This window comes from Aulonocara sp. 'chitande type north' Nkhata Bay, linkage group LG19, assembly GCF_057382095.1.
Source record: "Aulonocara sp. 'chitande type north' Nkhata Bay isolate Kocher_YH1m ecotype deep benthic linkage group LG19, A_spYH_male_GT1.1, whole genome shotgun sequence".
NCBI lineage: Eukaryota > Metazoa > Chordata > Actinopteri > Cichliformes > Cichlidae > Aulonocara > Aulonocara sp. 'chitande type north' Nkhata Bay.
The window spans coordinates 32,379,089-32,405,432 of record NC_141362.1 but is presented as its reverse complement, the minus strand read 5'-3'; the positions used below and the strand labels follow the sequence as shown (position 1 = coordinate 32,405,432).

General features: G+C 39.4%; 1 protein-coding gene across 1 annotated transcript; it reads left to right on the top strand.

Annotated features, from left to right (window-relative positions):
• Window positions 1-25,040, top strand: plcb2 (phospholipase C, beta 2). The gene is made up of 32 exons (XM_086275116.1): window positions 1-494; window positions 912-989; window positions 2,193-2,261; window positions 3,061-3,201; window positions 3,576-3,655; window positions 3,782-3,835; window positions 3,921-3,996; window positions 4,123-4,223; window positions 4,897-5,057; window positions 5,162-5,308; window positions 5,396-5,553; window positions 6,427-6,509; window positions 6,616-6,700; window positions 8,145-8,379; window positions 8,461-8,543; window positions 8,621-8,717; window positions 8,814-8,898; window positions 9,051-9,175; window positions 9,436-9,587; window positions 9,907-10,071; window positions 14,120-14,219; window positions 14,391-14,495; window positions 14,699-14,763; window positions 14,902-14,992; window positions 15,120-15,545; window positions 15,747-15,930; window positions 16,410-16,551; window positions 18,580-18,644; window positions 19,210-19,269; window positions 19,421-19,478; window positions 21,978-22,061; window positions 24,093-25,040. Exons 1-32 carry the CDS (start codon window positions 411-413, stop codon window positions 24,258-24,260), a joined length of 3,807 nt encoding a protein of 1,268 aa, XP_086131242.1. The 5' UTR covers window positions 1-410; the 3' UTR covers window positions 24,261-25,040.
• Window positions 25,041-26,344: the final 1,304 nt, after the last annotated feature.

The window sequence follows — 26,344 nt, the reverse complement described above, 5'->3', positions numbered from 1 at the left end:
GCTGGATGTTAAAAAAAGAGTTTTAAATATCTAATTTCTGCCTTTTATTATTTTATCTTTTTATTTTATAAACACGTGAATGCTTTTACTTTAAGTGAATGACAGTTAGAATCATATACTTATGTAACCTTTATCTTACATATATAAACTGTAATTTTATGGGCAACAGATTAACCTTCAGTCCTGTTTTTTTCTTTTCTTTTTTTTCATCTTAATTTGCAATGCATATTTTCTTGGGTGCGTCCTGGACACAGGCAGGTCAGCAGAGTTCCAGTTTAGTGCATCTTTTGGTTGCTAGTGTTGGAATAAGCTGGTTAATAGTTCTGACCATGGTGGAGAATCAGATAGTGGATATATTTTAGCAATAATAGGCTATTTAACTGAAACAAAGTCCACTCTAGAAGGACAAAATGAATAAGAAAAGATACTTTCTGGATCCTCCAGAGATCAAAGACTACCTGGTCAAAGGAGAAAGGTTTACCAAGTGGTCAGAGGTGAGTGAATATTGAAAAAAATTAAGCTGTTGATTCTTGAATATTAACCAGAGTGATTAGGAGTTTAAATATACATCAGTAAGTGTTGCTTATTTTCATTCTCCTGTGAGCAATACAGCCTTCTCTGTGAAATTACATGGTTTTCATCTGTTTTTAAAACACTAATCATTAATTTCTTATCTAATAACTTAAATATAGCTACAAATGCAGTTTAAATATCAGGTTCAGTATCGGCACATCGCCAAAAAGCATCTCTGTTTCACGGGTTCCATCTCAAACAATTACCAGAACCACGTCAAAGATTATTCCTCTATAATGTTGTACGGTCTTCATCTTATGATGCACACTACCCTTAGATGACTACTGTTGTCAATCAGCTCGATACAAGAAGTACTGAATAAATTTGTCTCTATCAAGGACTCAACCAAAACCGTTCCTGTCACCATGAAGATGGATCCAAAAGGGTTTTTCGTCTACTGGATTAACCAAAGCAAGGTGGGGAAAAGCCAGCAGCATTCTGATGTGTGGGTAAAATATATGTGATTAGGATCTGCTAAAGGTGTGAGATATGTAAGCGCATCATTCACCACCTTCTGGCCTCAGCAGTCTGTATAGATTATCGATCAGTGCTGATGTGGGCTCACTGTCCTACTGTGCTGTGCAGCTGGACTGTGATGCACTCAATGAAGGTGTCTAGCTGTGTTTACTCTTCATCTCTCTTTCTCTTCTCACTAAACAGGCAAGGTCTTCTTTAAATGTGCTACCACAGTTAACCAAAACTAAATTTTAAGATAAAATAGGTGTAAAAAGCAAATGTTGGCTGAAAAAATTACAGGTGCTCAAAAAACTAAATAATATAAAAGAAATGTCTTTGCTTTCTTTTTCTTAATTTGGTCATACTGGTCACCACAACTAAAAGCAGGAGGCAGTGATATAGGAAATCATATTGTTATTGTGACTGTGATGTCTACATGTTCTTCACTTTGTCTTGTGATATCTTTCATAATAGCTTCTCAAATGTTCCCCCTGATGATGCGCCTCAGATGAAAACAAAACAAAATGGAAAAAGGAAAAAAATAAATAGAGTCAGGAAAATATAATATAAAATATAAGAAATAAGAGAATACATTCAACAAACAAACAAAAATCCTTAAGTAGCACTTTGCGGATCAATAATAACAGAGATTTAGTTATTACCAAGTAATAATTCTGTAATTACACCAGTATTAGCTATAATACTGGGAAACATGCTTAGCTAAATGTCACAGTTTCCCCAAAAACCATCTAATTTGTTTACGGGTAATAACAGAAGAAAAATGTAATATCTACCTCTGGCACGCTGACCCTCCTCATGATCAACACACAATATTGTTAAGTAACCATGTTTCATGACCACCCCATCACTGCTGCTATTACAGATGTATTGTCTGTTGAAAGTGAACAGGAAACAACAAGCTATCCCTACTTTGTAAAAATATCAGAATGAACTTGGCATTTATTTACTCATTTATAGGTTAAAACAGCCCTACAATATTCCCAGCCTTAAATAGCTTGTTTATTAACTCACTTATTTTACTGATGGGCAACGTGTTTTTTTTTCTACTTTGCTAAAGGGTGAGTTGTATCTAATCCATATCTGGAATGGTGCCTACACGTTGAATTTAGTATCCACGATGATTTCTTGTCTCTTGTTTCTAGGAGACAACATTCCTGGATGTTGCTACCATCAGAGATACCAGAACAGGAAAATATGCAAAACTTCCCAAAGTAAGTCCATTTGTATTATTTAATTTGTGGCGTTCACTTTGATTTAATTGAGCTTAATGATTGTGCTCTGTGTGGAGGAATCTCTCCAAGCATGCAAATATATCTGTCGAGTCCTTTGTTTGTCCATTAATATTGACAGACATATTTGCATTGCAAAGAGAGAAAAAAAAGCGCCGTGGACGCATGAACCCAGGCTACTCCTCCACAGAAACACACAGATGCACTGGCACGCAAACAAACATAAACACACACCCTACGACAGGCTGAGTCATGGCGGGAGATTTCTGTGAGCGAGTTTCGAGTGAGCTCCAAAGCTGTCAGCTGTAGTTTCGTCTCTTTTCCCACTCCTCGCTGGCCTCCGCAGAGAGCTGCATTATGCAGCTGTCATCATCCCTTACGGGAGGGAAATCTGAAAAATCTGTTCTCCTTAGGGAGAATGCATCATCACAGATGGGGTGCTGCTGAAAGCACATCCTCATCTTTTGGTCCCTTAGGACTTTTTGGGAAAGCTGCTCCAATGCTGACGTCAGGCGTGCATAGAGAGGTGATTGTAAAGCATCATACACAGGAAGGCAGCACATGTGTGCTTGTGCTCTTCATGACCGCCTTGTGTGTGCGTATATATAAGCAAGTGCGCGACTCTCAGTGTGTTGTGCATATGTTTGCATATGCTGGTCAGCATATTTGCATGTGTCGAAGCACCTTTCAGGTGTCCAATCTGTGCAGACAGCAAAGTGCTGCAGATTTAGATTTGTTTAGTCAGCTAAAACATGAAATAATACATTTTATTTGTCCACAGCACCCAAAGGTCCGAAATGTGTTTAATTTGGATTTCCCGGACAGCAACCATCTCGCCAAAACCCTGACTATCGTCTCGGGTCCAGACACGGTGAACCTGACCTATCATAACTTCTTTGCCTCAAAGGAAAAAGTGACACAGGTAATAAACCGCTGTATCTGTGTAGTAGCTGTTCCCCTTTGACTGTTCAAACACAGCCAAAGGCCTCTAGCCCTTATACCACTGGAGCCTTTGCTTCTTCTCCCTCCCAACCCCTCCGACCCCTCCCTTTCAGTCTAAATTAGACTCTGTGACTCCAACATCCAGATTTAATCTGCTGTAATGAAATCTCAATAGTGCTTTGTTCAAATACAACATTCACTGCTCTCATCTCCTAACCTAACTCTGCATCAACACCCTCTAGTGGTGAGCTTGTGCATAGACGCTTATGACCTTTTAAGCCAAACTCATGCAGACACCGAATTTCATGCAGCACCTCTGTTTATTTTTGTGAATTAAAAAAAAATGCACATTAGAACTGGGCGGACGACATTCTTGCGATCACCTACAACGCTGCAAGAAACAACGCGTGCAGGCAGGTCTTCCTGGATAAAATGTAAGTGAACATCATCACGTAATCTACAGCTTCTAGATGATGAGGGAACATAATACCATGCAATCACATCATGCGCTGGATAACACGTGCTCTGGGAATTCTAATGGAAATACTATTAAATCTTAGATATGTCCGGCTTTCTCTTCAGACCAACAAAGATGGGAAGATCCCAGTGAAACAGTAAGTTTCAGGACAACCACATACTGGTTCATTTGTTCAGCAGATACCTGTGTTTCCTACTCAGTTGTTCACTATGTTTTTTCAGTATTTACAAGATGTTCCCTGCGGATAAAAAGAGGGTAGAAAGTGCTTTGGCAGCAGCACAGCTCCCCAAAGGAAAGGTCAGAAAATAAATCTCCTTTCGAGTGGAAATACATTTTAAATTTGGACGTTATTCTTATCTAACTTAATGAAAACAGTTTGCGGTTTTCTGACAACCCGTCTGCACATTTTGTTTTGTTCTTCAGTATGACACCATTAAGCCTGATGTTTTCACTGAGACTGCCTTCAGGAGCTTTATGACACACCTCTGTCCTCGGCCTGAGATCTATGAGATCTTCACTTCCTAGTGAGTAACCTGTAGAAGTGTCCTTAACTGATCATTGTACAGCCTGAATATCACACACCTACTGTAGCTGTAGTTATGCTTTATTCATAATTAGTTTGTTATTGCATTTACGTTTTGAAACTTCCACAAATTGTCAAGCAAAAAATAAATAAATAATAATAAATTTAATGGTTAGTGGTAAACCTTCTTCATCTGGTGTTTAAATCTACTCGTTTCAAAAATGATGTCATTGTCTGTTCAAAATGTATGAAGCAAAAAATTGTCCTAGTTTGACAAACTAAAGTTAGAGGTGCCTCATGTAATATGCTGGTCTTGCACTGCCAGTCTGTGCTCCAGCTCGTGCCTCAGCAGCCTTGCCTGAGCTAAAATGGCAGGAAATTGGCCGTGATGGGGATGAGGAACCTTATGGGCATCGCTGATGCTTTTATTTATTTATTTACTTGTATTTAATCATGAAAAAAATCTGTTTTAAGAGAGTGTCCTGGCCAAGAAGGACAGCAGTGCAATCATAAGTTGCATAAATTAGTTGCACATACGCACGCATGTATCCAAACCCATACAGCAAGTAATAAAGAATATCAGAAACAAAGGTAATAATATTCAGGCAAAACACTGCAGCCTGAAGTAAGTGCAAGTCCAAGATGTGATTGTCTCGCTGTGCCCCGCCCTCCAGCTCCACCAAACCCACCATGACGAAGGAGAATTTCACCAAGTTCCTCAACGAGAAGCAGAGAGACTCTCGGCTGAATGAGGAACTGTTTCCGCGTCTCCGGCAAGATCAGATCAAGGCACTGATTGACAAGTATGAGCCCCTGTCCAATAATTCTAACAGAGGTGAGATTCAGCGGTGGTCACTTTGCTATGCTGAGGATGGAATAATGGGCACAATCACCCTCCTTATGTTTTTGCTTCAAATGGTCTCTTGTTCCCATCTCCAGGTTTGATTTCTCCAGAAGGTCTTTTATTCTACTTGATGGGTCCAGAGACATCAGTGGTCATGCAAGACAGTCTGGCCAAGTCTCAAGACATGACCCAACCCATACCTCACTACTTCGTCAAGTCGTCACACAACACATACCTAACAGGTCAGAAAAAAAAGAGAAATGGATATGATTTCTTTAAGATGCTGCTTAACAATGTGCCTTATTTTTCATTTTTCTCTCCCTGTGCAGCTGGTCAGTTCTCGGGCGTGTCCTCCCCAGAGATGTACCGCCAGTGTCTGCTCGCCGGCTGCCGCTGCCTGGAGCTGGACTGCTGGAAGGGTAAACCTCCAGATGAAGAGCCCATCATTACTCACGGCTTCACCATGACCACTGAGATCCTGTTCAAGGTTGTTGAACATACTCATGTGCCCTCAGTCTCCCACCCTCCAAGTATTTGAAATTTTTCCTCTGCAACTGTTCACATTACCATATTAGGAATATTCCCACCTTTTTAATGTCGTGCTGAAATGTTAGTTTTGGGGTTACTGGAATTTTTTGGCCACAACTAATGACCATCCACCAGTGCATAGAGCTGATGTAGTTAAGTACACCTACATTATTATCTTTTCTTGTCTTCTATATAGTATAGAAGATAAGGAAAAACGTAAAGGGTCCACTCTAATATTTTGCAGCCTTTACAGAAAGGAAAGAATGGTAACGATAAACAAATTTAAAATTCAAATTTCTAGTATTATTTTTTTGGTGTTAAAAATTGTGATCAGAAAGCGACGGCTGAGTCCAAGTAAATGACCGTCACCATTTTCCTGCCAGCACATCTTGAATGTGCAACATCTAAGCTTCTTGCACACCAAAAAGCTGCTCACACTTATCTTTAATTCATGCTGAAGAGAACATTCGAAACACGAAAGTGTAAGTACACAGTAACACACAAACACACTGATAGGCCATTCTCTTACACTCAACACTTCCATATAAGGGCAGCAGGAGATGAACAGCCCCAGGCCGAGGCACAACGTGCAGGTTCAGTTCAGCAACATCACAGCCTCTGCAAGAAACACCTCTGCAGTTTGACACAATGTTCATGTTTTCATAATTTTTATTTTAGTGAGCTTGTTTCTTTTTTGCTCTGCGTCTCATTAACTTCTTGAAGTTTTCTAATATGCTATTGCCAGTTTCATTTCTTTAAATTTAAGTCCAAAAGTAAAAATCCACTTTTACAAAATAACAGCTAAAAGGCCTCTTTTTGTGACACTTGACAGGACGTGATAGAGGCTATTGCAGAGAGCGCCTTCAAGACCTCACAGTACCCCGTTATCCTCTCCTTCGAGAACCACGTTGACTCGTAAGAGCCGAGCTTTAAATAAAGCCGTGTCATAACATGCCATTAATGCTGCTGTTCTGATGCACGTATCACGAATAATAACAGGCATTAATGTGATTTCTTCCAGGGTGAAACAGCAGGAGAAGATGGCCAACTACTGCAAAACCATATTTGGTGATGCCCTGTTAACAGAGCCACTGGACAAATACCCTGTGAGTGAGTACACTGCTGCAGCACAGCCAGCTGTCAAAATAACAGATAAAGTTTAGATGCTATCATGCTACGCTGGGTGACTCGGATGAGTTTCGCTATTTAATCACAACGACATGAAGGCAATAAATGGCAAAGTTCAAGTTTCACTGGTGTGTTTGTTGTCCTCTGTCTTGTATCTGCTGTAAGAACCTCTCAGATTCCCAGAAACAAAGTCTGTCAGCTCCTCTTAGGCCTGCATGTGTTTATATTCCTGAGGCTGTGTCTGTTTAACTATCTTAGATGGTATTAGGGACAAAACCAGTGTTTTAGAAAGGAGGTCAGCAGACAGTTTGAATCCAGGCCTCAATTTTTGAAGTATGAAAAAAAAGATGTTTATTTTATATGTTGTTAATTTTATGTTTGTTTGTTTGTTTGTTTGTTTGTTTGTTTGTTTGTTTTTAAAAAAGGTTTAAGTAAAGGCAACAAGCTAAATGGGAGAGTGACCATCCGGCTTTTTATCAGTGTGCAGACAATAAAGGCAGCTTTCATGATGGTATTTGGGCTAAATTATTGAAGTGAGGTAATGTCAGTGAATGCAACATTAATGTAGAGGATGCATTCAGGTTTTCGATGCATCCAAATGCCTGAATGCTTTTTTCTTTTAGAAGGTCAAGCAGTCCCTGTGGCCATGCATATGATCACATGATGACCTGACTGTCTTAGGAAAATTAAACACAAGCTTTTAAAACAAATTCTTCTACTATTACTACTATTAAAATAATAGCTATTATTGTTGATTATGTGTAGAAGAAAAAGGTTAAAGTCTGCACCTTTCCATTTACTATTTTGTATTCTTTTTTGTTTTCTTTTTTTTTTTAAATTTAATTGTAATTCTGAAAATTTGGAGGAGTATGTTTTTGAAAATTGAGCAAAAGGCAAAATAAAAAAAGGTAAATAAATTAATAATAATAATAATAACAGTTTTATTGTATTTTACTGTTAATTAAAATACTAAACAGTCTCTCCAAAACGCAGCCCAGGATAATAAATAAAAACTGCATAGCAAAGAAATAGGAAGATGTAATAGGAGTATGGCTATACCATATAGTCCACTATGTGAATGTCTTTTTAAGTTAACCTGTCAATAACAGCCATTCATTTCATTTTTTATTTAACTTTTGTGTTTAAATTACACGTATTTGTGCATATGCAATGTTAATAAATGAGGGCCATTGCTTTCCACTCAAAACAGCTTTCCTTTAATGACAGACTACATTTGTTTCATGCTCAACAGCCAAACAAAAAACAGACTAAGTTGATTAAATTTAGCAATGACACTTTGAACATTAAACAACTTTGATGTAAATCCCTCTGAAACAAAAGTAAGAGTATAAGTTTGATGTTTTCTGAATATAATCGATTTGGTCATTGTTTAAACTTCTTGTTTGTGTCTCTAACATTCAGCTGAAGCCGGGCCAGCAGATCCCCAGCCCGTCTGAGCTCCTGGGTAAGATCCTCATCAAGAACAAGAAGGGCAGCCATGAGAAACCGGCCCAGAATAAGAAAACTGCCGCAGCAGCCGCTGACCAGACCGCAGCCGCAGCTACGAATGCCCAGGCCCCGAACGCCACTTCCCAGGATGAGGCCAACCCAGCAGCAACCACCCCGGAGAATCAAGATGAAAATGAAAAACCACAAGGCAAATTCAGTTATACTCCAGATTTAGACGTGTGATTTTATTTCCAGGTGTCACTGACACTGTTTTTATGTGTTTCACCAGAACCGGAAGCAACTGTGGAGGAAAATGAGGAGCAAGAAGACACAGAGGAACAGGATGAGGAGAAAATGAAGACATCAGATGAGGTAAATACTTGTTTTACATCATTTGTTCCAGCCAGGAGAGTCCAAATATAAGTTAACCTCCTTTTGACGTCCCGCAGGGCACAGCTGGACAAGAAGTAACAGCATATGAGGCCATGTCATCCATAGTCAACTACATCCAGCCCAACAAATTCATCTCCTTTGAAAATGCCAGAAGTATGTCTGCAAACAACAAATTTAACCTAAATTCAAACAAAACAGGTACAACTCGATGTAACCTTGGTAACGTGTCATTTTCTTCTCCCTTCACAGAGAAAAACAAGAGTTACGCCATCTCTTCTTTTGTGGAGACCAAAGGGGAGGCAATGATCGCCAAGAGTGCCGTTGAATTTGTTGAGTATCCTTTAGGAGTGCATCACATGCTGTCATGCTCGACAAAAATGAAAACCATTTAAGTATACGACAAATTTATTCTATGCATTCAGTTTATTGGGGTCGGGGGGGGGACACGGAAATATAAATAAATGATTCCCTAACTGTCTACCTAAGATATAATAAGAGGCAGATGAGCAGGATTTACCCAAAAGGAACAAGAATGGACTCCTCCAACTACAATCCCCAACCTTTTTGGAACGTTGGTTGCCAGATGGTGGCGCTCAACTACCAGACGATGGGTAAAAATGGAGATATCACACTTTAAAATGCTCAGAAATATACCCTTTGTGAATGTTTGGAACCGTCTACCGTTCCTGTTTAAATACAGTTTTCTGACACACTGATGACACTGTGTGTTTTAGTCATTTAAAATCTATTCTGTTTATTCGCCACAGCAGGTCAGTGTTGCACCTTTTTGTGCTGCACAGGCCTCTGTTCGCTGCCTCCCTTTAAGCTGAAGACAAGTGGCATGAATGGGCTGTTTGTGTCTCACTTACAGATTTCCCCATGCAGCTCAACATGGCCCTGTTTGAATTCAATGGCCGAACGGGCTACCTCCTCAAGCACGATGTGATGCGTCGCAATGACAAGAAGTTTGACCCTTTCTGTGACAGGATTGACACCGTTGTGGCGAGCACACTGACCATCAAGGCAGGTTCACGACCCTGTTATTACAGAGTGTCTCTTTCTTTAACCATCAGTGTGGGCTCCTATTATCTGTGGAAGCTGAATGTCAGAGTAATTGAGTTTCAAGCTCCATCTTTTCATCATTCTGCATGCAGAGAAACTCATGAAGAATTAGTGCAGTATGTGTATAACAGATGGCTGTTTTGGCTTTGGGAAGTTTGTCCATGTTGTCCTTGTGTGATATCTTAATAAAAACATAATTTGCTTCATATAGGAGTCCAGCTGTTCAAAAGTCCAGACTTGTATATATAAGTCGTCCAATCATATCTACTTGTCTCCATAGATCTATTCGGGGCAGTTTCTGGCTGACAAGAATGTAAAAACAGGGGTTGAGGTGGAAGTGATTGGGCTGCCAGGAGACCCTAAGAAGAAATACCGCACCAAGTGGTCCACGACACCCAACGCCATTAATCCAGTGTGGAATGAAGAGCCATTTGTTTTTGAGAAGGTGAATAAAATACCATGTAAACATTTTCAGCCACTCCTCAGTCTTCATATTTTGATGTGAAGGCAAAAACAGAGCTTGTACAATTATAATGAGCTTGAAAGTCAGTATTTGGTATGAGCACCATTTTTCTTCATCACATCCTGAACTCTCTTTGACAGGAATAGTTCTTCAGGCTCCTTCAAGGACATTCAAAACTCTTCTTTGGATGCTGCCTGCCTTTTGTTCCGATCTCTGTTAAGACGATCCCACACTGCTTTAGTAGGGATGAAGGTTCAAGACTATGGAACGCCAGGACTGCCATAATGAATTAATTAAATACACCATTAAATAATTAATTAAATGTGGCAATAATTAATTAAAATTGGAATTAATTAATTAAATAAATAGTTATGATATATGTAATTAATTAATTATTGACACATTTAATTAATTATTTATGTATTTCACGTTTTAATTAATTATTGACACATTTAATTAATTAATTATTGACATATTTAATTAATTATTTATGTATTTCACATTTTAATTAATTATTGACACATTTAATTAATTATTGACACATTTAATTAATTATTGACACATTTAATTAATTATTTAATGATATATTTATTTATTTCATTTTGGCAGTCCTGACGCCTGGCTCTCATCATGAAATAATTTTATCTGTCAGCCTCACCCATCAAACTCAGGGGGCGGGGTTAACGCTGATCGAGTCAAAACCATTGCTTTGGCCTGGTGGCCATTGTTTCTAGCACACAACAGAAAGCTAACAGAACTGAGCTTTGAAAAACCCTGTTTGTGTGTTACCAAATACCGTTTTAATATTTTTTTAGCCGAGAATGTAGTGGTTTAATCTTCATGTGTCTGGTCGGTTTGTCAAGATACAGCCTCTTTGCAAAAGTGTTTCGATGATTTCGGAGATGTCGTCCCAGTCTCACGGCAAAGCGTGGGATAGACCCGCTCGCCACGCAAGCAATCCCACCGACAAAGCGCAGGCCCCGGTACACAGCTGTAGTAACCCCCGCTGACTTCTTTTACTGAGGTTATATTTATCGATGTTTTATTTCCTGATGTTCTTATGTGTCCTACGTGTTTCAGTCGCCAATTCTGAATTATAACTAACATTAAAAACATGTTTAAGGAGGAGAGAGAGCAAATAAATCTGTTTAACATCTGATCTTTGGGTTTTTGTTCAGTAATCAGCGTGACCTGTGTATAAACACATAAAAGAGATAACGTTGGTGTTTCCGTCATGTAGTAACTGCTGGCTTTAACTGTACAAAGGTTGTTCGACACTATGAAACACATACAGACTTCATGATGTTCGGCTAATATTTTTATTGTGAATATTAATCATGCTGACCTCGCTCTGTACACCACGCAGCGAGGTCAGCATATCCACGATATCCTCAGCTCCATGAGTTAACACAAAGTTTCCCAGCTGACTATCTAACTGCCAACTATTCCAGAGACGTGAAAATATACAGCATAAAGAAAAGTGTAAGAGACTCAGCAGCAGATTAGAATAACAGTTATACATTTAATAAATCACCAAATGAATCCAAGAAACGAGCAAACCTGTTCCGACAATTTGAATTTGTATTCCCTCAGCTGCAGACTCGCTGCTGTTTAAATGTTTGAAAAGGAAGATTAGATATAAAAAACGTCAAACATAGACTCAGTCTGCCTTCACATTTGATATGAGGCCAGCACGTATAGTGGCCTCAGCAGGCTATTACTGAAATACACGTGCTATATCATAAACTATGATATAAACAGGGAGGTCCTATTAACATGTTTAGTTTTAAAGGACACCTTCCTGCCTTTAGTCTCATTCATGAGCAGTATTCGTTTTCTTCTAACATCCAGAAGTCTGCACGATGTGTTTCATAGTTTGTAACAAGCCTTTGACAGGTAAACATAACATGACCGAAAAAGCAAAAAAAAAAAAAAAAAAAAAAAAAAAAAGAGAGAGAGAGAGAGAGAGAGAGAGAGTGTTGACATAAGAAGAGAAAATGCTCTCAATTATGGAGACAGGCAAATGGTTCATTTATGTTTGATGTGTGTTTATTCCTCCCTAAATATCGTCGGTGAAGTTCGCCATGCATGTCAGATTTTCCTGCGCATTTTTATACCTCTGCCAACAGAGAGAGAAAAAAAAATCACATTCTAACAGACAGCTGGTGCTTAGAATACAGTTGAATAACTATTAAAAAACAGATGATATTTAGATGATAGTTCAGTCTAACACATGTGCCAGTGAACCATTAAACGTCTGTGAAACTATGCAGTTATGAAACGTAACTTTAACCTCAGCCAAACCGATTTGCTCAGTTGTAAATAAAACAGCGAAGTAAACGTGACCCGACAGACAGAACCTGAGTGAATGAAGTCCAGCGTTTAACCACTGAGAGCTAAAACTCAGCTGAGGTTTCAAAGCTGTGTGCTGGTGATTGGACATCAGCCGCTGATAAAGCTGGCTCGCCTATAAAGTGCTCTGTAAGGAAACAAGCTCCAGCAGCTCTGCGCTCGGGGAAAATACTATATTTACTTATCTTGTGCAGAAAAATGCGCTGACATTGCGTTATATCGAGCACCGGCTGCCCAGTTAAACTGTGACTATCACCAGGTAACGTAGGCGTGTTTCTTGAATTAGCAGCAGGTGTTAAACAGCTGACAGATGAGGAGGAGGATGCATGCAGGTAAACTGAGGGTCTGCTGAGCTGATCGCTGGTTTCGTGAGAAAAATGTCAGCTCGTTCTTTATGTTACAGAAGCACAGAGACACAAGACCAGGCGGAAAGAGACGATCGTTCGGTGAAAATGAGAATCTGCAAATGCAACATGTGGAACACGGAGAGTGGAATATGTAAACAAACCGGTTAACGTAACCCCCTCGGTGCACTCTGCATGCTAACTGTTAGCAGAGCTAGTGAAATCTCTGAAAACATCTGAGCACTTTTGCAAGCATGTTCTATGTTGACAACCTGACCAGACATACGTCGCGACATTCGCGGCTAAAACACTGTTAAAAGTGTAGCTGGTGACAGAAAAACGGGGTATTTTAAAACTACACCACCACCATTGCTGCCTGTGATTTGATCTGCATTCTGGGATAACTGGCTGCCCCAAGTCTACACAAGCAATCGATTATCTAGGATCGACCTGTTTTGACTTACTTTGCACGGCAACCAATCAAATGTTAGAGAAGCTGCATGGGCAGCGTTAACCCCGCCCCCTGAGTTTGATGGGTGAGGCTGACAGATAAAATTATTTCATGACGAGAGCCAGGCGTCAGGACTGCCAAAATGAAATAAATAAATATATCATTAAATAATTAATTAAATGTGTCAATAATTAATTAAATGTGTCAATAATTAATTAAAATGTGAAATACATAAATAATTAATTAAATGTGTCAATAATTAATTAATTAAATGTGTCAATAATTAATTAAAATGTGAAATACATAAATAATTAATTAAATGTGTCAATAATTAATTAATTACATGTGTCATAACTATTTATTTAATTAATTAATTCCAATTTTAATTAATTATTGCCACATTTAATTAATTATTTAATGGTGTATTTAATTAATTCATTATGGCAGTCCTGGCGTTCCATACAAGACTGATAGTGTTTTATTGTGTGTTTGGGGTCATTGTCATGCTAAAAAAATGAAGCCATTGCCATTTAGATGCTTACCAGATGTTGCACCTCCCTCCTGACCTCCTCCATCCTTTTCACACCTTGAGTTAGATACCTGTATTATGCTTGAATGGTTTATACATCAGTGTTAAGCATCTTAACAAAAACACATATACACACAAAAGCATTCCTCTGAAAATGCCCAGGTACAAGGACAGGATCGAAAAGGAGTTAAAAAGCAGCCGGTGTCCAAAGAAAAATGTTGAAAGAAATTCAGAAAGCCTGGAGAAATCATACTCAAGACCACTTTAAAATATTACAAGAAATTCTGGCTCCTTGATGAATAAATGAATGAAATGATGTGTCACTAACATATCTGTTGTTGTTTACATGGTTAGATCTTGCTGCCAGAATTGGCATCTTTAAGAATCGTTGTCCATGAAGAGAATGGCAAATTTGTGGGACACAGAATCATCCCTCTTGATGCCATCCAGTCAGGTCAGCGAAGCTGAGAATATTTGAATTCATACTTCATATAATATACATAATTAAAGCAATGAATCACTCTAGGCCTCAGAACATTTGCCAGCTTGTTTTAACCAGCTTCTGCATCAGGCAAGCTGCTGCCTTGCTTTTATTTCACCAAGGTTTTATTTTCATGTCCTGCAGGCTTCCACCACATCTGCCTGCGCAGTGAGAGCAACATGCCCCTCACTCTGCCTGCTCTCTTTGTGTACATTGAGGTCAAGGACTACATCCCTGCTGCCTTTGCGGGTGCTTAGCCTTTTACTTTGTGTTTTTGCAAAAGAAGAAAACCTCTGCTGCGAGTGAATCCTTGTTGCCAGAGTGACAGTTAGAGAAGAGAAGACTAATGTAGTTTGGAAGCATTTTTGTTTTCTTCTTTGTCTTCGTACCCACACTTATGTTTGGTTTAAGAATAAATCATTGTACACTCATTAAAATGGTTTGTTTTGCAGATTTCACAGATGCCTTATTTAATCCAACAAAAGGCACAGAGAAGACCACAAAGCCTCCCAAACAGGTAAAAAAAGAGAGAAAAAACATCATCAGCAATACCTTTGGATTTCCAGTAAATCCTAACAACACTAATTGAGTTCCTGGAATATAACCACTTGCTAGATTGTTATGTTCCTGTCCTTTTCTTCTTTTACCCCCACAGTCATCTTCTGACTATGTGTCTCCCTATGAGTTGCCTCTTGGAGCCCAGCCTCCCGCAGACCAAGCTAAAGAAAGTGAAGCCCCTGCTGCAGGTAATGAAGCTTTAGAGGATGACACTTCAGATCTTGCATTGCAAAGATTTTGAGCTTGTCTGTGGCTCACACAATTGGTCTCAATGCTGGTGTATTTGAAGGTGCATTTAATCACTTCCTCCTCTAGAAAAAGCTGCATCCGAACCTACACCGCCCGCTGATGCCACTGACCAGTCTCCACCAGCAGCTGGTGCAGAAGAAGCTAAAAAGGAGGAAGAAAGCAAGGCAGAGACCCCTCAAATTCTCGATGAAGCCCCAGCCGATGCAGCACCAGATACAGGAAGCTCCAGATCTGAAACCCTTCCTGAAGCCTCTCCTTCACCCGAGGAGACCAAAGCAAGCCCGGAGCCTGAAGCGGCTCCTGAAGCCAAAGAAGAACCGAGCACCGAGTCTTGCACAAACCCCGAACCTACATCTGATAAAAAAGAGGAAGCCAGTGCAGCTGCAGAACCTGCTGAAGCGCCTTCTGCTGCGGCCGTTCCCTCTCCAACAGTTGCAACCACCGAGTCTGCAGGATCAGGTGACTCATCTCAGCCGCAGACGGGCAGTGAAGGTAACACTGCAGCACTTCATGTGCTGCACTCATCATAGTTTTCCTTTTGTCAATACACTCTGGATAAAAGCGCTCTGACAAGGATAATACAGAACAATTTAGAGTTATTTTTTGTTGAATAGATTCATTATAATTGCATATCCAGTGCTGAAAAGTAAGAAGACTTCACAAAAAAAAATCCCCTTTGTGTTTGTGCTGCAGAGCCTTCGACTGTGACTACTGAAGAACTGACACAGCACAAGAGCTATCAGAAGGTCATCAAGCGTCAGGAGAAAGAGATAAAAGAATTAGAAAAGAAGTATCAGAAAAAAGGCGAGGATCTGATTCAGAAATACTCCGACTCTTTCAAGGCCCTCAAGAAGAAGGTTTCAGTGAAGAAAAAAGAGTAAGGGGATGTTTTCCTTCCCAAATTTGTTTTCAAAGAGCTTTCCAGAGTGAATCTGCAGCTATATATTTTAGCTAGGGTGCTTGACAAAAGAGCTTTTGATTATCCCGCTGGAAGGAGACAGTCCTGTTTCCTGCAAAGCAGCGCTCAAATCTCCACAAATTAATAGTGACTCACTAATAATGTTGCTGTTTTTGGATTAATAAGACTATATTTAGAAACATGAGGAGTACAGCTACAGTTAATGTGCGTTTCTAGCTGACACTGACTATTAAGATGAGGATGAAGAAAATGAGTGTCTGCAGTGTTTGTCACTGAGCTGTCAGAGCAAACCAAGTGTTACTAAAGGCCAAATAAGCATTTTGTATAGTATTTTCTGGAAGCTCATGGTTGTCAGCTATGAAGGGCAGTGGCTGTTAGTCAATAAACTGTATTGCCCACACATACTGATTTATTGTGTCATGTTATTTTTTCACCAGGGGAGGTGACAACACCCCTGAGTCCAATGGGAAGACAGAGCGGGTGCAGGAGCTGAAGGAAAAAATGACGTCTGAAATAAAAACACTGTTTGCTGAGCAGTATGATCAGATGAAGAAGAAGAAGGAGCAGTGTGCAACAGAGGTTAGTGACACTGAAGGTGACAATAAACACATTACACACATTGCAGCCAGATACTGTGCTTAAAGGCGCACTAATCAATACTGTCATAATTAACAGTGAACCAAATGATTACTGCTGCAAGTGAAAGGTCCCCTCAGCTCTATGGAATATTTCAGGATCTTATCTGCTCATTATTTTGGTTTTATGACTCACAAAACACCGTGTTTGTTCAGTGGCTTACTCGCTACGTGACACAGGCAGCTGTTTTCAACTCCAATCAAATCTATTGTGTTCCACCTGCCCAAATACCAAACATGAGCCAGACAAGTATAATCACTAAATACTGTAAAGCCATCGTTTCTATGTGTGCTGGAAGACGGTGAATTAGGAGATAAAGGAGATTGGCTATCAGGGTTATACTAACTCAGTTGGACAGAAACATTAGTCCAGAGAAACATGACACGTATGTCTCTTGATTATATGAATACAGTTACCACTTTATAAGGCACACACGTCCTTTTGCCTTCATATTTTCGTCTTGTAATAGATTCAAAAAGACATTTAATCCATACTGACATGATAGCATGACACAATAGCTTCAGATGTCTCAGCTGCACATCCATGATCTCCCTCACTGTTATGTTCAACCAATAACCAGTTTGAGATCATCTGAGCTTTGCGACATTGTGCGGTATCCCGTGGGAGGCAACCATGCCGATCACACTGTGGTCACATATATGGACATTGTCAGCCACCAAGTGTGCAAAGAAAATATCCCCCAGACATTCATCACTACCAGTAGCAGCCTCAACTGCATCATTCAAGTCAGGATGGATCCATGTTTTCATGTTGTTTATGCTACAAACCAACAAATATCTGAGCAGAAATCAAAAGTCATTAGACCAGGCAGCATTTTTCCAATCTTCTGTTGTTCAATTTTGGTGAGCCCATAAAAATTCTAGCCTCCATTTTCTGTTCTTAGCTCATAGAAGTGCACCGGGTGCAGTTTTAGGCTGCAAATGCTCTCCTGTATGGCTTGCTTGAGATGAGCCGTTATTTGAGTTATTATTGCCTTCATTTCAGCTAAAAACTGTCTGGCCATTCTCCTTCGCCCACTGGCATCATCAAGTTATTTCCACCCAGAAAACTCACTGGCAGATCGGCATTTTCCGAAATACTCACCCTTTCCATATTTAAAGTTACTTAAATCACATTTTTCCACATTCTGATGCTCAGTTTGAACTTCAGTAAGTTTTTTTGACCATGTCTGCATGCCTTAGTGCACTGAGTTGCTGCCATGTGATTGGCTGATTAAAGTGGCTCGTGAGTGTAAATCAGTTAAGACATGATTTACCCCAATTTAAGTAAAAATCAGGATGCTGATAAGACATCATGAACTCGTTCGGTGATATTATTTAAACGTAATCTGCTTTGAAAAATAAAATATTATTTTTATTTTGCACGGTGATACCTGTGAGGCCTGTTTCCAACGTTAAAAGAAGTAGGCTTATATGGTAACAATGCTATGCATTTAACACTATTACTAGATCTATAATGTTAATGTTTGGAGCTGTTGCCTTCCTACTGTTGTAAAGTGTTTCTAAAAGGCATCAAACGGGTATGATATTCACATCCTGTCCTTACAGTACAAAGTGGCTTATAAAAGTAACAACTGAAAGACAAACTCTTCTCTGTGTGCTCTGGTCACCCCTACAGCCATTAGTCTCCTCACTCTGAAATCTCTGTTATATATTTACCTGTTCACCTCAGATTAATGTCCATGATTCAGGATGTAGTCACTATTTCCTCTATGGGCTCTCCTCGTTGTGTGTTTGGGATCATGGACAAGCAGAGGCTTTATTAATTACACACCAACTGGATTGCTGTTACTAATAGTAATCAATCTATATATAAAGAATCCGCTTGACCCCAGTTTTTGCACAGAAGCAAACATTTTCATTCACATTGTTACTCACAGCTATTCACATCTCATGAGTTGGAGCTTCATCCTTACTGTGACTGCACCATCTTCTTATTGTGTTGTGACAGAGACTAGCCAAACTGTTGGAGATGGCCATGGAGAAGCACGCCATTGAACTGAAAACCCTGGAGAGGTGTGAGCACACATGCAACACATTCAGGACATGATGCGCACATGAAGGAGCAGAAGGCTTTGCTGAGTCCATCCAATCTGCCCCTTCAGACTTTGCCGTGACAGTCTGTGTGTGTGTGTGTGTGTGTGTGTGTGTGTGTGTGTGTGTGTGTGTGTGTGTGTGCCATTTGAGGTGAAATATTTGACATTTAGCAAAGAGAATACCTCAAATAATGAATGAATCACCTCAGCAGGCGGGTCTTCCAATGTCCTTGGCTGGGCTTATGGTGTTATATCTGTGTGTGTGCATCATCCCAAGTCCCCAGCTGGCAGATGGTTATCTCAGGACAGCCATTATCCAGCAGGTGTTTAAACAGCAGTAGGGAAGCAAAGGCAGGCTTGATCATCTACCTGTCCACTCAGGCACAAAAACACAGCATTCAAGCGTTCCTTTCACTATAAAGATAAGGTCACATAAGACACACACAGCCCTACAACTCTTGATTAAAGGAGAAAGGGTGTTTATAGGGTCACTTTTCAGTGTCAGATTTGAGATCCTCACATGTTCCCTTTGTCTTGCTCTGCAGCGAAACCAAAGAAAACAAGAAAAAAGCCAATATGAAATGTTCGTCCGCAGACAAAGCGAAGTAAGTTCACGACATTCAGGTTTTATTCATCACTCTAAGTTAGTTACAATTTATTTTAGAAAGACAAAAGAATTAAGAGAGCGAGAGTGAAGATCTGAATTTTTAACATTTTGTACAAGATGATTAATTAAAGATAAATTTATTCATTCAGGCTGAAAAAGGCAATGAGCACTGAGATGCTGGATGAAGCGAGTCAGTCGAATGCTGCCGTGAGTACAGAAGTTGTTTCAAAGTGATCTAACACAATCAAACTTTTTTTTTAGTTTGTGTGCAAAATAAAAGGCACTGTTTGACATTTGTGGTCATCTTTTTGCTAAAAGCTAAGCTGAACGTAACACTACAACCAGAAAAAGGGTTACCGTAGCCTAGAAAAAGGAAAATGAGGGAAACACTTTACAGAGGTTCTCAAATTTACATTAATCAGTAACTGGACTTTTTTTTAGTTTTGTCATTCTAATTAGTTTATATTTTTATTTTGTTTTGACTTTTTGGTTTTAGTTCAGTTTATTTTGAGTTTCAGTTCTTGTAATTATTTGTGTATTGAGGACAAATGTCAGAGGCAAGATGTAAGAAAAGCAGAACAGATATTACATTAAAAACAGAACTTTTTAGAGCAGTTGACTCAAAGTCTGATACATGTCCAGACTCTCAATAAAAAGCTTCATAAGGTAAGTTTTGAAAAATAATTTCACCAAATGTACAAACACTAAAACTAAAAGGACATTTTCCCTATATTGTTATTTTATTTTAGTTAATTTGCTAAGCTTTATTTTTTTAAAGATCTAGTTTTAAGTTTCATTTTAGTTAACTATAACAGGCTTGTACTAGTAACCTTTCTTGTTACCTTTAAACAAACACCTGCTAGCTGTTTCCGCTGTAATCTGTTGTTGTCTTATGCTAAGTTAAACATTTAGATTTTTATGCTAAGCTAAACATTTAGCCTTTTATGCTAAGCTAAACATTTAGCCTTTTATGCTAAGCTAAACATTTAGCCTTTTATGCTAAGTTAAACATTTAGCTTTTTATGCTAAGCTAAACATTTAGCCTTTTATGCTAAGTTAAATATTTAGCTTAGTTGCAGCTTTACTGTACATCTGTGGGCACTGGCTGAGACAGGCTAAAGCTGTGACATTCAAATCATGAATGTTACTTTGTAAAAAAATATATATTTTTATTTTTATTATTATTAAAGGAAGATAAAAGCAATGACATTGGAAAAATAACAAAATAACACAACACTGGCAGCAATGCAACTTAGTAATGAAAAATGCTCTCTTTCAAGGTAAAAACCTTAAGGATTTTCTACTTCTGGAAATAAAATTTGAAGGTTGAGTTTTACTGTGGCTTTCTATATACTTGCTAACACACTGTTGGCTAGTAACCGCTGGCATTCTGGCAGGAGATAACCCTGCAAACCATGTGAGAGTGCCAACTGTTGTACTTCCTAGCACTAAAATAAACATGAAAGGAAAGAAGCTTATACTGCAAAAAAGGCAAACAGGAGAAGGATCGGTTAGAGTTTTGCTATGTTCACAGATGAAGAGGTCATTGCTTTGAAACTGCAGAGCCAGAAACCTAGGGGGCCTTATGTTTGACTGGAAGGCTGAAAAATTTAAAGGAAGACCTTATTTTCACAATTTTACAGTTTTTCCTATTAATTAAGCTCTCCACCATAGCCACTCTGTAATTTTACACATCTATCATGTAGAAAACTAAGATGTATTATTGAAATTGTACTATTGCAGGGACCTAATGTGTAGTTGAACATAGACAGAAAGGGGAGTTTCACTCGTCTGGCCCACTTAACCGCAGGCTTTATGAGGCACACGGTGTAAAATGAGCTTAACATCCCTGTTTTTAGTAATTTTCATGTACTCACGCATTACCAGTACCAGATCACATATAATTTAGCTGTGTACCTATTGTTAAGAATGCCAAGATTTGAAGAAAGCATGGAAAAATAATACCCTAGGCATGCTAAAGCCTTTCTCTTTCACACAGCTGTAGGTACACCCACACACGCTTGAACATGCACACACATTAACTCACAGCAGGCCACGCATACACAAACTTACACACGCTTTCACCCAGTGAGTAAAGTGCAGCGGGCCCTGACCATAGGCCAGGCTTGTCCATTACTCAGAAGCTGTTTACAAGCTAATCCATGTGTGGTCGATGACTCACTGAGCTTTGCTTTTGTTCCTCCGTTGGCTCATCAAGATTCAGGCATGATGCATCGGGGTTAAAGACTCAGCTATTTCACTCTGCTCCTCTCAGATCGACTCAGTTTAGATGGCAGAAATCCCCCCCTCACTTTCATCCCTCCACACATTTGGGTCACATTGCAGCTGGTGTTGATCTACTTAATCAACATTTCCCCATTAATTACTGCAGATATTTATAACACAATCACTTGTTTAATCAGCATAGGCTCAGTATTGAATGCACAAGTCCAGTTGGGGGATCTGTAATCTAACTCGACAAGTGCAACCTGTGACTTAACTGTATTGATTCTCTCTCTCAGGTTGCATCCATAGATCCCACGGGTACATATGAGCAGATGAACTGCTTATATAGACACGCTAACAGTCTTTATCGCAAACTTGATACCACATGCACATTCCCATTTGCTCGCACACACTTCAAAACCACAAATCGATAGTGTTTTCCACTTGCAACATGTTTTCTGCTTTGTTGTATTGTTACAGTCTTCAGATTACAGTCCGCAGCAAGAGGCTCTGATGAAGAAACAGGCTGCTACACTGGAAGAAATCAAGACCTTGACCAATCAGGTACACACAAGAAATTCAATTAAAACGGAAATTATTGTTTTTGACAGTCCCATTCCCCTGGACCAGCTAACTAATACACTGGGGTCCTATGCCAGCCATCTCTCTTATACCGTTAGAAATCTTGGAGTAGTCCTGGACAGCTCACTCAAGTTAGACAAACAAGTTGCCTCAGTTGAGAAAACGGGTTTTTACCAGCTACGTCAAATCTCCAAGGCAAAGCCCTATATTCCACATAAAGACCTTGAAAAGCTTATCCATGCCTTCATTACTTCGAGACTAGACTATTGCAATTCTCTGTACATGGGCCTCCAATTCTCTCTCCTCCAGCGTTTGCAATTAGTTCAAAATGACGCAGCACGCCACTTAACTGGCACCAGAAGGCATGATCATATCACCGCAGTTCTAGCCAATCTACACTGTCTCCCTGTTAAATACTGTATCATTTAAAATCCTTTTGTATACTTTTAAAATGTTAAATAACTTGGCGCCCAGTTACCTAACCTTCCACCGTGTCTGCAGTTGTGCAACTCTAACTGTTTTTAATTGTTTTTAACTTTTTTTGTTGCCTTTGATGTAATCTGCTTTGCTACCTTGTGTGAAGCACTTTGATGGACACTGTCCTTTTGAAATGTGCTATAGAAATAAAATATTGATTGATTGATTGATTGACACAGTAACACCAGGGCACACTGGTTTTATTTTTTTTCTCTTAGAAAAATGAAACTACACTTGCACACCTTATTCGTGTTTCCACTAAATCTGCATATTTGTAAAAACCTCTGACGACAGCCAAAACAGTCATGTTTACCAATAGAAACTCTGAGAGGTCCTTGACTCCTGATCTTTAGAAATGACTATACTTTATTACCTGATTTTTGGGGGACTGTCACAGAAAAAATAAATACATGTCCTTGCATTCTTTGGCAGTTCCAGAGTCCTTTAAAAAATTATTCCCAACGCTGCATAAGTTCTTACGTAGGTCTGCCCATCAGTGAGTAAAAATTAGAGCATGTCGCTTGTGTGTGAGCTAGCATCAACCAAGGGTACTCACCCATTATTCCATGTCACGCACACTGATTGGGAATAACCTTGTGACCGTCTGCCTAATTTTGTGCTGGTCCCGCTTTTGCAGCCAATACAGCCCTGACCTGTGGATGCAACTACAATGGGTTGTCGACCAGTACCCGACCTTGATAAAGATAATGATAGAGATTTAATGTTTTACACTGTACTTGCAAAATCACAGAGAGAATTTACACAAACCTTACCTTCACTGTACCAAGAGTTTTTTGGATTTTTCTGTCCAAACAAATGTAGTGTAAATCTGACTACATTGATGGACTTATAGGCATCTATAATCCAAACTGAGCCAACCACCAAATTTTTGTTTTTCAACCACACTGCCAACCACGGCCATCTGTCCTTTCAGTGGATGTACGTAATGCTGCGGCGTGACACATCCAGTTTGGGGGATGCAGAAAGTACACATCAAGCTCCCACCGCTGTAAATGATGTCAGAATGTTTTTTATGACAATACTTTGCTTAGGATTGGTGAAATGTTGGCAGTTATTATTGTGAAAAGAGGTGTGAGAAGACAGCTTAGACACTGACGTGCGAATGCCAGATGGACAGTGTGTTTTTATGTCTCACTAGTAGTATTAGCTTGCAGATAGAGTTTTCAATATTGCGAGAGGCGGGGGAAGGAATTCAAGTGAGGCTTTAAAAACAGATGAATGAAGAGAACTGAATGTGAGCTAATGTATGCAGCTGTATTTAACATACTTACTGAATATTGAGCCACTTTTTTTCCATATTGGTAAATCCCTCACTCTTATTTGCAATCAATCAGTCAAACTTGGGTATAAGCCAGTTGAGGTCGATCTTTAGTTTTACTTGCACGAGCACAGAAAATCATTCTCTAAAGATTATGATAAGCACCTGCCTAAAAAGAAAAATGTGTGAAATCATGAAAATGTCAGCCCATTCTCTTGATAATCCTCTGACTAACCTTTGGCCCCTTGTGTTGGCAGCTCAATCAAGAGGCCCTGAAGGAGCACGATCAGAAAACAAGATCGCTGGCACGAGAAGTGCGAGAGGCCGTTAATGTATGTGTGGGGGCGCACTTCCCTGAGTTGGTCGACGAGGTCGACAAGAGTGGGGGGGGAGTGGGCTTCTATGGAGATGTCTTCCTAGGTTAGATGTGCCTTTTGATTACCTCTCTCTGTGTAACTCTGCTATAAATGTTTTTTTAGTTTTTTCACTTTTATATCTGCTTTCAAACTGTTACATAACCTATAATCAGGGCGCGGATATGAAATCGTAGAAGATTGCTTAATGAGAGGTTCTCAGAGTGAAGTTGCAATTTAGTTGTGCTAATTCATAGGTGGGTGTATACTTTGGGGAGCTGATAATGAGGTTTTCACAAATGTCCAGGTACTCCAAAATTAGATGATTTTGAAAAGATTTTTTTTAGTTTCTATTTAACTCTTTATTTCTGTTTCTTTTCACCATTAAAAAACCCCCACCCTAAATTAGGCGACAAAGTGACAAATATCTTGCAGATGTGGGCTCTGTAGCTCTAAAAGCCTTAGAGAGGTGCTTGTGGTCTCCTTTCTGTTCTCTTAAGTTAAAAATGGGACTAAATGTAGATGCAAAAATGGGTTATCAGAGTCTGCAGGGCTGAGCGAGAAAATGGCACATCAGTTTGCATGTGTGATAAGTGCTCGCTTGGACTCTGTGATGTAGCCACTACATATGTTTTGCAAAATTAAAAAACAAACAAAGGTAAATTTGCTTTGTAACAAGCTTGAAGCTCCTGTGACATCAATTCCACGTATACGGCACATCCTGTATTGCATGTAAAACATGAAAGTTTGGAAAATGTAGACGATTGCTTATAATGTGGCTCAACCTATTTTTAGTGTACTCTTTGGATTTTCTCCTATTCTATTCCTGTGATGAATCGATGATTAATAAACTTACAGTTACTCGAAATATGTGTTATTTTTCTATCACTAAAACTGCTACATCTTTGAGGTTGATTTGTTAAATTTCTGAAGGGGAGGTTTGTCTTTCTTAGCTAATCCCTGAGATATTATATTAACTGTAATTTGTTGAAGTTAAGTGATTATCATACTGACACATAGCAAAATGATATGAATCATCATATGAAAAGCAAATGAAGCTGAATCAGTGACTGGAACTTAAGTAAAGAGGTGATGGGAAATGAGGTTAGGTATTGTCTGCCAGTAACCCTTTCTCTTTTCTCCTGTCCACTGTCTCTCTTACTCTTTGCGCATTGCTTCAAACCTCAGTGTAATTTTGCACATTATAACCTGATTCACAATACCACATAATTGCTATGTGATGGATCACGTGCTCTCTTAAAACCAGAGCTATAATAAAGGCACGTGAATCAGAGATAATGCAGGTAGTCTGGGTAAAACTAAATAAATAAATAAATCCGGAAATTGCAGGGTTTCAGCTTAAATTTCAGCTACTTATGCACTGTATCCTGTGAGAGTCATTTTTTCCCCTCACGTGTTTACACGCATATGCATGCATTTATTAGTGAATGCAGCTTTTCTCTGACTCATCATCCCGTGCAATCTGTCCATTCATTTGATTTCCTTTTCCACGCGACACCCTTCTTCTGAATCAAATGACATGAGCGACATTTCAAAGTGGGGGATCTGGATAAATCTCTAGGAGACACAGCTTGTGCCCGAAAGTCCTGCCACCTCATGCACAACACAGATGAACTGTTAGCTTTCGGGTGTGAATCCAGTCAGCCCTGAATCACTGGGCTAATTATCTTACATAAGGATGAAGACATCTCCAGCAGGTTTGTCTCAAACCAGCTGGAGAGGGATGGCCTGAGCAGGATCTCTCACCGACAGGAAACACATGGCTACTCAGTGACACTGGATGAAAAGCCAAAAGGAGGAGGAAAGCGTTTCCGTTCGCACACATAAATGAATCACAGAGTAGCTGCAAAAGCAAAAGTTTTATACTGTTTTATTTATCTGTGAGATAAAAGTAAAGGTAAAGAATTTCCTAAGAAAAGCTAATTAGATCCTAGGTGGTTTAAATGAATGGCATATGGTTGACCTGTCGCCCCCAACCAGTTGAGGTAGACGGCTGCCTGTTAAAGGGTTTTTTTTCCTTCTCACTCTAACCTAGTGCTTGCTCATAGGGGGTCCACTGACTATAGTGCCTTTCTCCCTATTATTGTAGGGTCTTTAAATTTAATAGAATCTAATTAAAAAGTCTTGATATGTCA

Coding starts and splice junctions, on each gene's coding strand:
- plcb2 (XM_086275116.1), top strand. CDS start 411: ATGAATAAGAAAAGATACTTTCTGGATCCTCCAGAGATCAAAGACTAC. Junction 14,220..14,390: donor TCTTGATGCCATCCAGTCAG/GTCAGCGAAGCT, acceptor CATGTCCTGCAG/GCTTCCACCACATCTGCCTG. Junction 15,931..16,409: donor GTTTCAGTGAAGAAAAAAGA/GTAAGGGGATGT, acceptor TTTTTTCACCAG/GGGAGGTGACAACACCCCTG.